Consider the following 16,622-nt stretch of genomic DNA (forward strand, 5'->3'; position numbering starts at 1 on the left):
TTTTGAACCTTAAAATCACCACATACAGCCGCTTTTTAAACGACATTGTTGCTTTGCCACGCGCTCAAAACGAGAGCCCACCGCTGACACAAAAGAAACAATAGCTTTTGTTTTACGGATTAGGGCCTTAGGTGTAAAAATCATTTGAGAAAATTCATACTATAATCTCAAGCTAGAGACTTCTTTAATTGTACGGAGTCTTTGAAGCACGATGCATCTTAGGTATGAATCCTAATCAAAGAAAATGATAAGTAATAATCTATTTAAATAAGCGTTTATGTGGTAGGGGTCATTTAGTTATCACTCGCGGAAGATCAGTCTCCTCCGAGTGACTTTAGCAATAATTGTGTGACATTGAGTGTGCACTCGCGCTGCGAACAGCGCGCAACGGGAGATCCACTAGCGCGCCTGAGGGCCTACCGCAAAGCACGATCGAAGTGTTGCCTCTCTGTTCCACTTGTAAATTCGTACGTAAGTGTGACAGAGAGGCAACACGTCGAACGTGGTTCGCGGTAGGCCCATTGCGCCTGCGCAAACCTCGCCGATCGCCGCACAAACACTCAAACTGAAACAAAAGTGCCGCGAACACAAATAAATAACTATAAAACACAAATAGCCCTCATAAATGTATAACTGACACACTTTGTTCTAGTGTGAGTTTTGTTTTGGATTAAGAGGAAAGGGGACTCCATACAAACGTAGTTCTTATTTTCCTCTCTGGATATTGACATTATGGAAAATATTATTAGATAATTTGATGTACTATGTGCTATGCGATGTATGTAACTATCCATAGCTAGTTTTTGGATTATTGTAAAAACTAGGAGCGAAAAATAGATCTCATACAAATTTTAAAATGCTTCATAGACATTATTTTGACCCCCCCTCCCCCTTGGTGATATTTGGTGAGGTTTTTGGCTACCCCCCACCCCCTACACAACCTCACGTGTATTTTTTGAATATTTTTCATTCGACTTAATTTTAAGATAAAATATAGTATTATATATAGAAAATCTTGTTTATTTTTCTATTTTCGTTAAATAGACTGACTATTTTGAAGTGCAGAGTGAAGATTTATGTTTAAAGAAACCGAGAAAAAGTATCTACTCATGTAGGTTTTTTTAACCCCCCCCCCTCCTCCCCCAACGTGATCTATCGTGATTTTTCGTGACCCCCCCTCCCACTATCGAACCTCGCGTCATTTGTGCACAAGCCCTTACTGTTATAACAATAAAAAAATCGTAAAAATCAAACGGGCATAGCTGTGGTTGATATACAACTATTTGTATAAAAATATTTTCAATAATGTTAATATCCAGAGAGAAGAATGAGGACTACGTTTGTATGAAAAGGCGATTTCCCGCGGGTCCTCCACTTTCGCCTTATATTTATTGTGGCTCACGCGAACGCACCGTCCGCGCCCTCGTCAACAGTTTGACGGAGCGAGCGAGCTGTTTGCTTTCCCGCTTTACTATCGTTTACAACGCAAACGTACGACTGTGAAATACGACATATCTGTGAGATTTTATTCAGTTTATCAGTTGACCGTGACTTAATGTTATCAGCTCTAAGACCTAATGTATTATTTTACATTATTAGCTAGTTTTTTGTTCCGTAAACAAGGAGTTGGAAGGCCGAGAACATTTTCCCTTCTTTTTATTTTCCGTCACCATGTCAAATTTGATCGTTTTACAATGTGTTTACAACTTTTAATTTAGACGGTAATACCTATTTTAATAAAGACGTAGCTTAACTATTTTAACTTATACGTAATATAGGTATTAGGTAGGTATGCAAACAATAATACACATAATTTAACATTTGTAGTTTGAAGGGTATAATAAATATCTTTCATTCCTTAATTTCCCACAACAGCTTATCTTGGTTCTGTGATTACCTACCTGTTTGGTGGGACCCAGCATATTATGCACAAGGATAAGTTTCCCGATTGGTGCGAACTCTCCGCTGCCGTTCCACAGGGAGGAGTGCTTTCTCCTGTACTCTTTTCTATCTTTATTAATGGTATCACAGACTGAGTCCCTTAAATTGCATTGGCGGCAGTTGGCATAAAACATAGATCATATCCCTTCCCTAGTCAATCAAATAAATGAATTATGCATAGATCACGTGGCCCTATATTTGTTGAGTACCTGCTTATACTAAGTTTATTATTTTTTATTCAGCTGAGCTTAATTTATAGTAGGGGAAGTCCGGGTATAGTGAACACCTTAAGCTTTGACTTGACATAACAGAAAAATTTAACAAGGAATCAATGAAAGAAGTGTCAATAATAAGTCTTTATTTAATAAACTTTTAATTTAAAACAACACTAGCCTCCAATGTGTAGTCATTGCTGCAATTTTGAACAAAACGTAAAAGAAGATATTTTATTCGCTTTGCCCAGGGTGCCGGGCAAAGTGAAACAGGCCTCCGGGCAAAGTGAAACAGGCCTCCGGGCAAAGCAAATATCACTCATAAAATCTTAGTGAACTTAATAACTAAGTGAAAATTAATCAACATAAGATCATTTCAATAATATTAATTAGAAAAAGCTGTCACCGCTAACTTTTGAAATATTTTCACTAATTTCATAAGCATAAATCTTCACGGCATCTCTGAAGACATTTTAACACAGCTAATCCACGTTTTGATAGCCATTTCCATGACGTATGTTAGCCAGGAGCCATGATCGATCTTTTTTTGATATTTATATATCATCTGTAACAATATTATCATATAAAAATTTTACCTTAGTAATTTCAAAGTGAACACGCTATCCGCTTTGCCCGATCCACTTTGCCCATTCAGTCAGTTAAAGAATTTAAGGATTTTAAAATAATAACCATGGGGTTGTTTTAAAAGAAATGCGTTGTAAAAGGAAGATACTTTAATAAGCAATAGAAGCATCTTGAATTAAAATTCGAGATAATTACTATGACAAAATAACATACAATATACTTACCTTTCAAAATCGAATATTTTGTACTAAAAACACATTTTGACTCGTCACCGACGACGCTCGCAGCGACCGCTCCCTGTGACGCTTGCCGCTCATAGAGCGAAGGATCCTGCCGGCCTAGCCAAGGTTGCAATCGCTATCGCTTCGAAAGCGAAAAACTTTATGTCTCTCTATCTCTCTTCCATATTAGTGCGACAGTGACAGTTGCGTATCGATCGCTACGGAGCGTTAGCGATTGGCGTCTTGGCTACGCGGCCTAACATCATATAGGCGCGTGGTCCGACAAAGTCGAATAGTTTAGGATTGGGAGCCCGAATTCGCTTTGCCTGGGGTGTTCGCTTTACCCGACATTGCCCTATATATCTATGGTATATATTTATTTACAGGTATGTAAATTTATGTATTTATATGAATATGTATTATATGCACATATTTTGTTTTCATTGTATTTATAATCTGTCTTATGTACAATAAAGGTACCTGGTAGGTACTTGCCTATGTTAAGCGCCTCTCCCGATGTTAGGAAGGTTATTCTAGACCTATGTAGGATGATAAACATTTTCAAGCATGCATAAATAATACTGGGTCAGTGACCAAGCACTCTGACGTGTACCATAGTACAGTACACTACAGATGTACCTAGAGCATAATTGTTTTCCTTCGTATTTTCTCGGAGTCGTTCGTACGTATTTGTCATGCTACTTCAGTCAACCTCAGTACTTTATGTACCCGAGACCGACTGAAATAGCAAGACACGTTCGTATGTTTCCGTGAAAATACGAAAGAAAATAATTATGCGCTACATCTGTATAGGTACTTATTCATTTAGTATTTTGCCGTTTATCGAGGTATTGTTTTGTATCTCATATGAATATAGTTTTGCCAATTCTTGTAATGAATATAGATGAAACATTATGGGAACGGAGTGGCTGCGCAGGCGCGGCGCGGCGCGCGCGGTCCTCGTGCGGCGGCCCTCGCGGCTCGCGCCTCGCACGCGCTGCCAGCTGCCACTGATAACTATTTTTACGACCACCACTACAATTATTCACAGATCCGCTACAAACACATGTTTTCGTCACAGCTGAACGTTCATTGATCATTTCGTCATTTAGGCGTTACGGTGATGAAACATTATATGTATACTTTATTTTTTGAAACATTGTGTTAAATCAGCGATTAAATAATAGGTGCAAAATATTAGATACCGTCATTAGATAAAGATAACAAACAATCCTTGAAAATACATGAATATTAATAAGTACCTACCTATTGATTTCTTATTCTATTTCCTATCCTACTAATCACGATCTTAGCATTGCTTACTTAGTTAAAAGCGGACTTAATCTAAACTTTGTCAAAGCTTATGTTACAAGTAATTATATTACATTTTATATTAGCCAGGACTTAGAGCCGCCATACACGGACTGCTCGACCAGTAACCCAGTGATTAACATACACGGACTGCTTTTGCAGCTTGACCGCATGATGAAATTTCACCGCGCAGCCAACCGCCTGAAGCAGTTGCAACTGCTTGAGTGGTTCGTGTATTGAATTCGAATGACGATTTTGTATTGAAACTGCAGATCACCCAACGGCGACCGCTTGAAGCTGTTGGCACTGACTGCTCAAAGCAGTCCGTGTATGGCGGCCCTACATAGGTACCTAGTCATTTACTGCACTCGTACTCTTCTTTTAGACGTATGCATATGTAGGTAGGTACAGATACCTACATACTTACGATTGATAAGTGTTCAGGAAACCTGCCGGCGTGCCGGCGATAGGCAGCGGACAAGTAAAACCTAGATAAACTGCTAAAATCTTATGATTTAATTTACCGGAGGGGTTATCCGGTAGTCTAACAAAAATAAACCATTTTCTATTTTGATTATACCTTATTTACGTTCTGACTTGTTACTTTCTCGAATCAAGATTAGGTATGTACTAATAGTCAACCCGAATATTCTGAAATAATCTTGATTATCCCGGATTCCGCTAGCCTTCCGGACGGGAATGCTCGTCAACAAACTAAAAGTACAAGTGGGTGTCGCTCGTGACCTGCCTAAAATGTGAATCATGTGATTTGGCACCAATGTTGGCTCCAATAGTAACGTCAACATTACCAGTTATTTCTGACTCGCATTGTACGCTTGGCAACAAACGCACCGGTTTGTTTTTCTCCTGTTAGGTACTTGAACGTTGACTACTGTGAGCTGACGTAGGTAGGGCCTTCGAGTACCTACGATCAACCCGTGCCGGATGCAACCCGAAGTCTCGCCGGCCGGACGCCGGAAAGTATACATTTGTAAAAAATAAATATGTAGTTAAAATACGGAACACTTGTCCGGTTTTTTACTTAGGGGCACTGGCACTTCGTATATTTATTTATTTCACACTACGTACCTACCTATTTTGTTTAGATCTCTTACCCAAACTAAATAGTTATGTATTACTTTCCGGTGTCTTATTGAGTTAGTTAACATTTGAAGCTTTCACAAATAAGAATTTATTACGCGCATTCACGGAATTATTTTTTTAAACTTGGAATGATCGAAATCTTGTGTTGATTTTTTTGGTTTGTCAGTATAGTATAGATAGATAAGTATATAGGTAGGCTACATTCAGTGATGTGCCTCGTGCCGCGTCGGATCGCGCCCGAGGGCTCTCCACCAGACGTCCACTCGGGCACTCCCCGCCTTAGATTGCTAATTTTTACACATTCTTCTTCTCCGACAAATGTATCTCGCTTGAATTTTGGAATCAACAAAAAAAGACTTGTCGAGCGGAACCTATTTAAGTGTAGCACTTAAATAGGTTCCGCTCGACAAGTCTTTTTTTGTTGCAGCAATATTACTCGGCTGTGATTCACAGTCACTCGGCCGAGCATTCGGTTCAGAAAGATAATAGTTATTTGTTTTACAAGGGGACAAAGTTGTTGTTTAACTGCTCGTGCTAATATTGATACACGAGCAAGCGAAAGATTCCAAAATTGAATCACGAGCGTAGCGAGTGGTTCGAAAATGGAATCATGAGCGTTGCGAGGTTTTCAAAGCACGAGGGTTAAACAAAATTTGCCCCCGAGTGAAACACAAAATATTTCACCACACCAACCCAAAGAAAATATTACCTAAATGTAAAATATCAAACAAAATCAAACCAAATCAAATCCAAATGAATGTTATTAAATATTTATTATCCAAAGTCATCATTTAAAAGTCAATTCTACCTGCAAACATAAGAAAACAACTCAAAATTTGCATTTGTTTACTTTGCCTCACATGTGGATAAAATGCAACTTTGCTATCAGTTTTTGAAGTGCAAAGTCTTTTCGAGCTGGTGTGGTGAAAATGAATATTCGTATTTGGAAAACTTCATATTCGGCCCTTGTCTATATTGTACCTTAACTGGGTCAACAATAGATAGACATTAACATCTTAGCTCTTATAAATATATTTGGTAAGAAAAAGTTGATATTTAATGTTAACTTTACCTCCTTTGAGAGTAGGAATAGAACTCCCTGTCATGGGTCGAAAGTTCACCGCGATCGATAGCTCCTTCCGCTTACTTAGCGACACGACCCTGTTTTGGAACTCGACTATGCCAAATATGAAACTGAAATGGTGGGTTTTTTCAGTAGTATTCAGTAGTCTATTCGGAAAGAGAAGAGTCGTGGAGTGTATTGGGCCCCATACCACGACACTTCTCTTTCCGCACAGACCTATTTGAAAATGCAGATGATTTTTATTGAAGAGGTTAATATTAAATATTGTAAATATACCAACTGACTTATGTTATCTTTCAGAATGATTTTATGAGCACAACTGTCGTGTCACGCCGGGATGGCAATCAATCCCTACTAATATTATAAATGCGAAAGTAACTCTGTCTGTTTGTTACTAGATTATTTCTCCAAACCCAAACAGATTACTGTAATTATACTCAAAGGACCGAGGACCAATTGAGCTTCTGCCCGCAACTTCGTCTGCGTGGAATGATATGATGATGATGATTTATAAAAAAACTACCCTACGTCCTTCGTGCCTCAAGCTTCAGTTGCTATAGCGGAATAATATTTTATTTTATCCTTCTTGAAGTAAATAAACACAAAATTTAAAAAAGATCTTCGTAAGCTGTACCGGGTGCAAAGGTGCCCATCACTTGCCGCGTTACCACGTTGGATAGCGATGGCGCGATGGCCAACCTTTTCACTAAGTGCAAACCCGCGCGAGCATCAGAGGCCCTAATCTTATGTTCCACCTCCCTAATAAACGCAATGGAATCAGAGTCAGACCCCCACCCCGTTGTCTTGAAGGCGAGGGGTACTAAACTATAATTTGCCTCACGGAAAGGATATTTTGCCCTCTCCCTACGCTGCCGCCTTTGCCACAGCGCAGGGTGTCTGCACCGTCCGGCTGAGGTGTGAGGCGACGAAAGTGCTTACGCACCTGGCGTCCCTAAATAGGCACTTCCCCTTCTGCCATGGCACCAAGGTTAACCCTTCCGGCCTTTTGCCATCGGTGCGACAGAGGTCCGGTGGTTCGAGAACGATATATAGTTTCCATTTATTTAAAGTCAGTTTTTCTTTTTTTTATTTATAGTTTAATTTTGTTTAGTGAGATCGTGTTCAGGTAATTACTAGCCTGCTGTGAGTTCGGCAGTGCGGCGTCGAAGCGTCTCGCGCGGCCGCCGCGCCGGCGTCGCTCAGGCTGCGGCATCATCCCCTGCACCCCATCGCGCCCAGATTGGCCCCTCCCCATCCAACAGAGACGCAAACACTTGCTACCGTTTAATTTTCTAAGTAAGGAATAAGTAAGATAATGTACCATCATCCACACGTAAACCTTAATTTGTAATGTATAGTCATGAGGTCTACCGGTCGCCATCGTTAGTTCTTTAGAACGGCAATCTGAAGAACGGGTATCCTCTCCTTAGATAGTCGATTCACGAAACGATTTATATGAAAATTTTAACACTCTGTATAAATCTCGCACCTGCGTATGTAGGCTGAACTAGCTCTATAATAAACTTAGGTACCTAGTTAGTTTAGGCCCCAATGACCTCATAGGTTTTATAGTACAGTACGACTAAATAATGTTAAATGTATCATTACGTACACATCGGTAACTCGTGGCATTTAGGTAGCACTTAAAATATTAGTTTAATTAATTCCTTTTGTTTGTGGTTACTTTTTCTCGTCTCGTATAGGAATTAGTGTTGTTTATTAATTTTTAACTTTGTTTAATATTATTAACTAATTAACCCAAAAAATAATTAAGAATACAACTTTTATGTACATCATTATGATGTAGACAGTTCGGAAAGAGAAGAGTCGTGGAATGAATGAGGCCGAATACTTAATACATTCCATGACTCTTCTCTTTCCGTACAGACTCTAATTTGTTTTAACTCACGTCGCAATTACTGACGCAACATCGCAACTCTGCTATATATCACAAGTGATCGTGAACACGATGTACGAATACATTGCCACTCAAATATACCAATTGCAAGGATTAATTATGCACCGGTGGTAAAGAGTAATTTATTTTCATAATAGATTCAAAGCACTATCTACGCCTCGTATAAGTTTGCTGTTATATTACAAACACACGCAGTATATACGAGGAGATGATAGTAAGTTAATAATCGTTTCCATTCGGTACAGTATAGAGGAAGAAGAAATCGCAAGATAAGACGATTTAATGTAGGTCATGATACTCATGATCTTTACTGAAACGCAATGGATAGATTCAGTGGGTCAAATAAGTTACAATAATATACCTAAATAAGATAACTCTGCGATTGCCACCACTTCAAAACCGACCTTCTTGTCATATTTTCAGAGTATATTATAGCTTGTAGATAATAGTTGTTGAGACCAGAATATTTATGGGACAATTTATTCTACAGCCATTTGAATATTTAATTATTTGACATACTCGTACGTACGGGAGCATGCACAAAGCCGTGATGAGTGGCGAAAGACAGAGGAGGACTTTGCCCAGCAGTGGGACACAATATAGGCTATATAAAAAAAAATTGTGCTTATTAAACCTTAAGGGAAAATTTGGTATGCGAACTCCAACGCGGAAAATAATCGTTATTTTAAAGGGTTAACTGTATAATATTTATAGGTCGAGTTATAAGTAGATGTAGGTGTGAAGCCCGCCTATCAGGGTTGAGTGTAGGTTTCACAGTAATTAGATAGGTAACGAATGTACCTACCTAAATGCCCAATTAATTGGGGAATATGTAAGTTTTATCACATGTATAAACACTACGATATAAGTGCGTAGGTATAGTAGGAAATTTACAACGAATGGCGATTAATTGGAACGCGATCGAAGGGAGTGTTTTAAATCGACACGAGTTGCAAATTACCTTTTCGCACGTGTATTTACACTACAGTCCATATGACCCTTTAAATTTTTGACATCTAGGCACGTAATTTGTAACGTGTCCTTAATCCTGCCCTAGGACGGTAAAGTAGCACCATATGTACTGTAAAATGATTCAATTTATCGCCACTCGTTGCGGATTTCCTACTTTTCGCACTTGTATCGTAAATAACTATTATAATTTACTTTTGTACTAAATATACCGTAAACTTAATGGACGTGATTTATTGTCGGCGCCACGCCAAGGTTTGAGTATTGGATAGATAACAATCCAAACGATTCTCAAGTGACAACATGCAGAATGTTCATCGATAACGCTAGGCATCATTTTGGCGTGTAAGTATGTGGGCATATACGATACAAATCGGTAACTTTATCTGATTAGAACGAACTGATTTTACAAATTTCCTGCTCGTGTGTGAAATTTTCTAAGTTCACTTGCGAATCCTTATCAATAATAAGGTGTCTACATGCCAACTTTAGCTAGGGACGATACCTAGCTACGTATTTATATTGTATTGATTGCTGCGTTATTGAGGTACTTTTTAACGCATACTTACACATACCGTTTTCTCTAAATACATATTCGGTTAATAATATATTCTCGAGATATCTTCGTATTCAATGCAGTAGTGGCTAGTTAGTTGATTCGAGATTGTATTAAAAAAAAATTTTTTTTGGGAAATATTACAAATCGAAAAATAAAAAACACTGTTTCTTTATCTTAGGTTCGTAAACACATACCTAATTACCCTGCTAGATGACAAATTCCAACTTGCTAGGCCATCTGGAAGTGGGTTAGGTTTTAGATGTTAGGTTAGTAGTCAGTCAGTGAGAAAAATACCGATTTTAAGATGTTTGTCATGTTTGTATCTTAATAACCGGTTGAGCTATATTCATGAAATTTTGGGTTCTAGTTAACCTTAAGGTCTTAACAAATGAACCAAATTTCATATGTTTTGATAATTGATAATTTACAAAATGATGATGTCTTGATAATTTATAAGTTAAATTATTTATTAAATGCTCAGGCATACCAAATACGGTTCTTGATTTTGACCTGGTTAGGTGCGACTGAAAAAGTAATATTTATGTTAGGCGCGCCTGAGCCTCGGGGCCGGGAAGGGCGCCGATACGAAATATGCGCGATGAGACGCTGACAGAAGAATAAAAGGGAAATGAAAAACCATAGGTACCTGAGCAATATCTAGGTCGCCTCAAGGAGGGAAGATATTTTCACGTTGACAGCGCAAAAACTGTCACATATACCAGATCCAATCGCAGATCTTATTTTTTTACTATACAGACTTTTCATGATAGATCAAATAATCAATTTAATTCGAATCGAATTCAAGTTCAATTTGAATAATCTGTTCAATGCGTCGAGTTCTTAGCTATAGGGTTCAGTTGCATAGAAAATAATGCACATTTTACAATATTCCTGGAAAATACTTAAAACGGTAGCATGATGTATTCAACTATTTCAACCATTTACAAAAAAGTAAAATATCACAAAAAATTGTTTCTTTATTTTACATTACCTACACGACGTGAAGTACGGCCACGCCCTGTACCTATAGGTACAAAGCATATCACTTGACATGACGGGGACTGGGTGCTGGGTGTCAGTGTCGCATACCTAACAGAGCCTTTATCGTTGACTCGGGTGCACTATTGTTCGCAACAAATACATAACATATTGCTCATCAGCTGGCACATGCCTTCACAGTGTGCGGTCTTATGGTAATTGCACTATGTGGCCAGTAGTTTACCATTTTGCATTGAGAATTTAACCAAATCTTACTGGGAAGTACTATACCTACATGAACATTATTTATAAGGCAGTCTAGTTTACCTAATATATTTAATTATAATTATCAATAAAAAGGCAAGTGCTTCAGGAACAAGTTCGCCTAAAATAAAGAATACCTATAAGCAATCTCCTACTACACTTGGACCTCAGGAGAGTCGGAAGTCATTACCATGCACGTTGCATAAACGTATGTCATTTAAGAGAAAAAACATCGGCCATAAAGCCGGCTGACAGTATTTCTACATATACTCGCACATATTATGAACTAACGGAATGCGTATCACGGAGGTGAGAGTGCACTGCACTACGGATTGATACCCTGAATGGAAGCTTTAAAAGCACAATGAGATGTGATGTAGCTATGTAACGTATACTCCCGCTCGCTCGGTACACATACATCATAGCGGTTTTGGCGCCACGATATCGGAGGTCGGTAAATTATGGGCCACCAGGCACCACTCTGACTGTAATGCGATCTTTGTATAGGTACTCGCTTTCCCATGCCAGATAAATTATTATAATAACTAGGTGTACGTACCTCCCTGTAGCTGCAGTTATTAATGACATTCCCTCTTTAGCGCAGCGCACAGTGGTGCGTAGAACTTTAGATCCGAAACATGGTAGTGCGGCGCTGGATCATTGTATCGACGGTATTAGGATAAATCCATCGATATTTTATTATAATTGATATCTAACAAACTATCGATATTGTACTGATAATGATTACGTTAGTTAGTCGATTACCACTAAATTAGTACATTACTACAGAGGCCGGGGCAAAAGGGGTTGCCGGCCGAAGACATATAGACGGCCGAGCGAAGCGAGGCCGGATAGGTCTGAGCGCGGGCAACCCCATTTCCCGCCGAGGTATGTATAGTGCTTTTCTCAAACATGCAATGAAATAAATAAAATAAAAAATCCACGAAACCCAAGTTTTATTTATAGAAAAAACTAAAAGTAAACTACACCCAAAATATAACTAACACGTACCTATATCTTTATCACGCGTATGTTTTACACGAGTCGTGTATTTTTACTACCCGTATATTTTCATATCTTTGATTTTTTCGCCTTGTATCCGTCTGACTGTCGTTTTCGTCACATAAGTTTTCGTAGTCTTTCATGTTGATATCATGTTTCACATACATCGTTGCTTTATGCATGGAGAAAATAAGTATAATTTCCACAGTGTTCACGATTTTGTAGTTACTTTCATTTCTTTAAAATATGCCACAAAACTGTTTCTAATAAACTGTAAGCCATTTTTCTTAGATTCTAAAATAATAAAATTGCCATAAGCAACCATATAGATACTTCGTCTTTGACTTGGCGGCAGAGGCAGCAAGTTATTTAAAATCAAATCTGGTTACGCTGCCAATTCCAACTCCTACGATTACAATTAAAATTAATTTCATTATTTTGTCGGGACTCATATTAAAGTAAAAACAATCAACAACGCACCACAAATCCAATAAAACAGAAATACAGAATGAAAATTTTTCAACTTTGCCTCCATAACAATTTAAAAAAATAACTACACGTGTTTGAGTAGACCTTTTTACCGCTAACGTTTAGATGAAATATTTTAAATGTATTTATTTGTGTAGTTAAATTTATAATTTAAAATGACAGAATTTGGTTAATAATGTATTATTTATTAAGTTCATGTTGATTTTATACAAATAAAACTGCAAATTGTAGCAAACATTGTTTTTGTTTTTTTTTTTATAGGCGAAGGCGAAAAATATAGCGAATATTTTATAGCATTACGAACCATAAAGCAAATACTGCCTCTAGTTTTTTTTAATGGCTGAATGCCACGATGCTGTGTCACAAATATCTGTGAAATGGAAATTAAAAAAGAGGACTTTGCCGGCCTAGGCCTGCAAGATTTGTATGAAATTCCATTAAATACCTCTTGTCCTAGCCGAACCTGAAACGTCATACTTCGCAGCCTATTATAAGGAACATAACATCAATATTTCATTGCATGTTTGAGAAAAATATTTTACTGACTAGCGATGAAAAAGTGACAGTCCATTTCTTACTGCTCATTTTACTATGGAAATTGACAATAACTGCGACGCGTTCAGTACCGGTAGTGCAGCTGCGGTTTGAAATGGAATGTTACCATAAGCCTCTACCGACGGCACCATGATCAATCACGATGCCTCGATTCAGTCACTACTTTCCGATGTAGGTACTTGTAGGTGCGCATCGTGTCGGTACCTACCTAAGTACCTACCTACGCATTACACGCGTAATGCTTTTTTTAGAAACCTGCGGCCGAATAGATCACAAAAAATATCTAAAACCAAACTAGTTTTTAACCAGAAAAAAAACGCGGTATAAGGGGACTTATTGGGTACATACTTAATTATAAGAGGTTTCTTATCAGCTTTTTACTCCTTACCTACATTTTGTATCTCGATTAATGTATTTTTAGATAATGTCGGTGGTATATCTTTTTAAAGTGATTGGTTTAGATTAGATAAAATAACTTTGGTCGATGATAATGCATCGTCATGGTATTTGGTAACTAACATAATTTATTAATTAGGTACCTACTCAATAAATACATTTTTCCAAAACGCTGCCAACGTTGTGTAAAGTATCTCTCTTTTTTCCCTAAAACCTGCTTATGCATTTTTTCTACATTGATCTATCTCAGTAACTTCTCACGAGTTCAAATTTCATCTCCAAAAATTCTTTTCTCTTATATAGTTTAGTTATAATTCTTCCAGAAATGATCGAAAACTTTCGAGCTGAAGAGGCTGAACAGTTCTTACTAATGGCAAATTGTTGGTGAATATGAAAAATATTCATAGACACCGGACAGCATTCCGGCACGTCTGCGTCCTTCTATTCGCCCGATGTGCTTTTATCGCAGTCTCTACTTTTGTGGGCCAATCGCCCCCTGTGCCCCCACACCATTCCTTGCCCGCTTCCGAATTGCGGCCCCAACCCTAAATCCATTTGTAAGTCAGTAGAGTAAAATCGGACGGCAATAATACATGGTCCCTGAAATTTAATTACCTACCTTTATGTGCGATATCTTAGGCCTGGCTCTAACCATGCAGAAACATCAAAACAACCCATTTAATAAACATTTTACCTACTTCACTTTTTTTCCTGTAGGTAGGTCTGTACCTATTCATAACATCTTATACTTACCTAAGCATGATGTAAAGTAGATACCTACTATCCTCCCCATAACAGCACTTTAGGCATTAAAACTGTCAAAAATATGTCGCTTGGTAAACACAAGTTCACATTTCCCGCTGGTTCATTTTTCTTTTAGAGTACCTACCTACGTAAGTACCTATAGCATGTAATTAAGATTTTTCTTATAAAAAAAGTCTGACAAGTCTAATATAAAAATATACTTACCTACTTACGCTGGTGGCCTAATATTTTTTTTGGCTTGACGGAGTTGTCCACCATCGTGACTTAGTAATGTTTAGAGTACACTAACGGTAGGCATATTGTAGCTTCGTTACTTCGTTATTCTATCGAGTGGCATTGGTCCCTTTTTCAGCATTTTTCACCTAAGTCACTTTTAGCTCACCTTTCAATGCGAAAGCTTTATATTATTATACGTTATCGATTGAATATATTATGAAATAAATAAAAACAATAATACCTACCTAACAAAAATAATAAATGCCTCAAATCGTAGTTACACGACTGAATAGTGTGCTGTACCAGTTGTTACTGCCTGACTTATCCACTATTATCATAATTATGTCACTCACATGTAATATCATGTCAGACTTGTAGTAAACAGCCTACAGAGCCATCTATGTGTAGTCTCGCAATATTCTGCGTCTATCTAGCTTATCACGTGCTCCCGCTGGCTCTGTTTTGCTGCATCGAAATGCTTGCCCAATGGAATACCGTTCTGCTTTACCGACCGGACATCATTCATCCAATAGCAGGAAACTACACTGTGATCACAGTGAGCACATGTGACCGGCCCTCAGTTTATTATTATTAAAGTTTTAGTTTCTAAACTTAGCTTAACTAAATGTTTTCATGTTTTTCTCATAGTTGGTGTTTTGTTTTGTTTTAAATTTATATCTGATAATTCAATTTGAGTTGCCATGAGTCGGAATGGTAAGTCAATAAGGAGCAATATAGTTTTTACTTTTTCAGTCATCTCGCTAATAACGCCATCTAGCGGTAAGTCGTTATGTACAGCTACGACGTCCATGAACGTAATTTGCGCTTTGCATTGACGTAGCGTTTTTACGAATAACTTATAGATGGCGCTATAGGCACAAGCAAAGCTTTAATCAAAATTTAAAAATATGATGTGCAGAAGAAACCTGTCATGAATAAACCCAATAAGCTAAAAAATATTTTTTTTTTGTGTTTTTATTAAATTCCGTTAACTTAAGAACACTAAATAGCATAGTTAATAAAAATTACGCAAAAGAAAGCAAAAAAATCACGTTTGTTCAATTAAATATGTATTAGGTATATAATGTTTTTGTAAGTTTTTGTTTTTATAGGAGCAATCGAAATTCATCATCTGTGAAAATTTCACCTGCCTAGCAATCACGGTTCATGAGATACAGCCTGGTCACAGACAGACAGACGGACGGACGGACAGACGGTAAGCGGAGTCTTAGTAATAGGGTCCCGTTTTTACCTTTTGGGTACAAAACCCTTAAAAAATTAAAGAGTAATTAAATGTTGCATAGGTATCTACTTATATCCTGTCGTTGTTGTAACACGGGCGTTAAAGTGTCATTCTATGGCACTTGCTAACTATGTAAACAAAAGTCCCTAGTAAATTCATCATTTTTGACACTTTTAATACATGGCGGTTTGTTTACATAGTTAGCAAATAGCAAGTTCCAAGGAATGAGACTTTACACTTAACTCAACAAAACAATTGAAAACTGTGACATACGAGTATCCGTGTCATTTCGAACATCGATCGTCCGAGACAGTAAATATATATACATTATATATTGAAATAAATATGTATAATTTACCTATTAATATAATTAAATAAAATACATATATGCAGTGACAGCCAATAGACGATGCAGATGCAGATGATGATGATGATGATTACTAAACAAATTTTCTTGGGGCTATCTTGTTGTACAGGGGAGGGGGGCCAAAATTTTTTACACTTTTAAACATTGGTAAGGTATTCGTAATTTCATTTTATTCTTTCTACAAGAATGTGATGCGATTTTGGATGATGCAGATGGATCGAATGCAGCAAGATGGGACATTTTACGTACAGGATACATTTGGACGTAGGACATTTTGCAATAGGAACAGAACTGATAGAAGGAAATTTAGCCATTGGCCCATGTGCCATAAAATATCAAATAAGGACAAATTAAAATCGAATTCTGTAACCGCACAATCAACATTGTTGAAGATGAAATGTTGCGATGACTTAGAAATGAAAGCGAAATGTATAACCTAGTTA

General features: G+C 37.6%; 1 protein-coding gene across 6 annotated transcripts in view; it reads left to right on the forward strand.

Annotated features, from left to right (window-relative positions):
• The window catches only part of LOC134679012 (hepatic leukemia factor), a 132,046-nt gene that overhangs the window by 59,910 nt on the left and 55,514 nt on the right, over nucleotides 1-16,622 (forward strand). The window contains exon 1 of one of the 6 annotated variants that reach the window (XM_063537812.1): nucleotides 15,150-15,283. The exons of the other annotated variants lie outside the window; for them this stretch is intronic. Coding sequence (XP_063393882.1) covers nucleotides 15,271-15,283 — 13 coding nt within the window. The 5' untranslated portion in view covers nucleotides 15,150-15,270. Of the gene's footprint in view, nucleotides 1-15,149; nucleotides 15,284-16,622 lie in introns of those variants that run through there. 6 annotated transcript variants of the gene reach the window in all.

The sequence above is a fragment of the Cydia fagiglandana genome, chromosome Z, assembly GCF_963556715.1.
Source record: "Cydia fagiglandana chromosome Z, ilCydFagi1.1, whole genome shotgun sequence".
Taxonomy (NCBI): domain Eukaryota; kingdom Metazoa; phylum Arthropoda; class Insecta; order Lepidoptera; family Tortricidae; genus Cydia; species Cydia fagiglandana.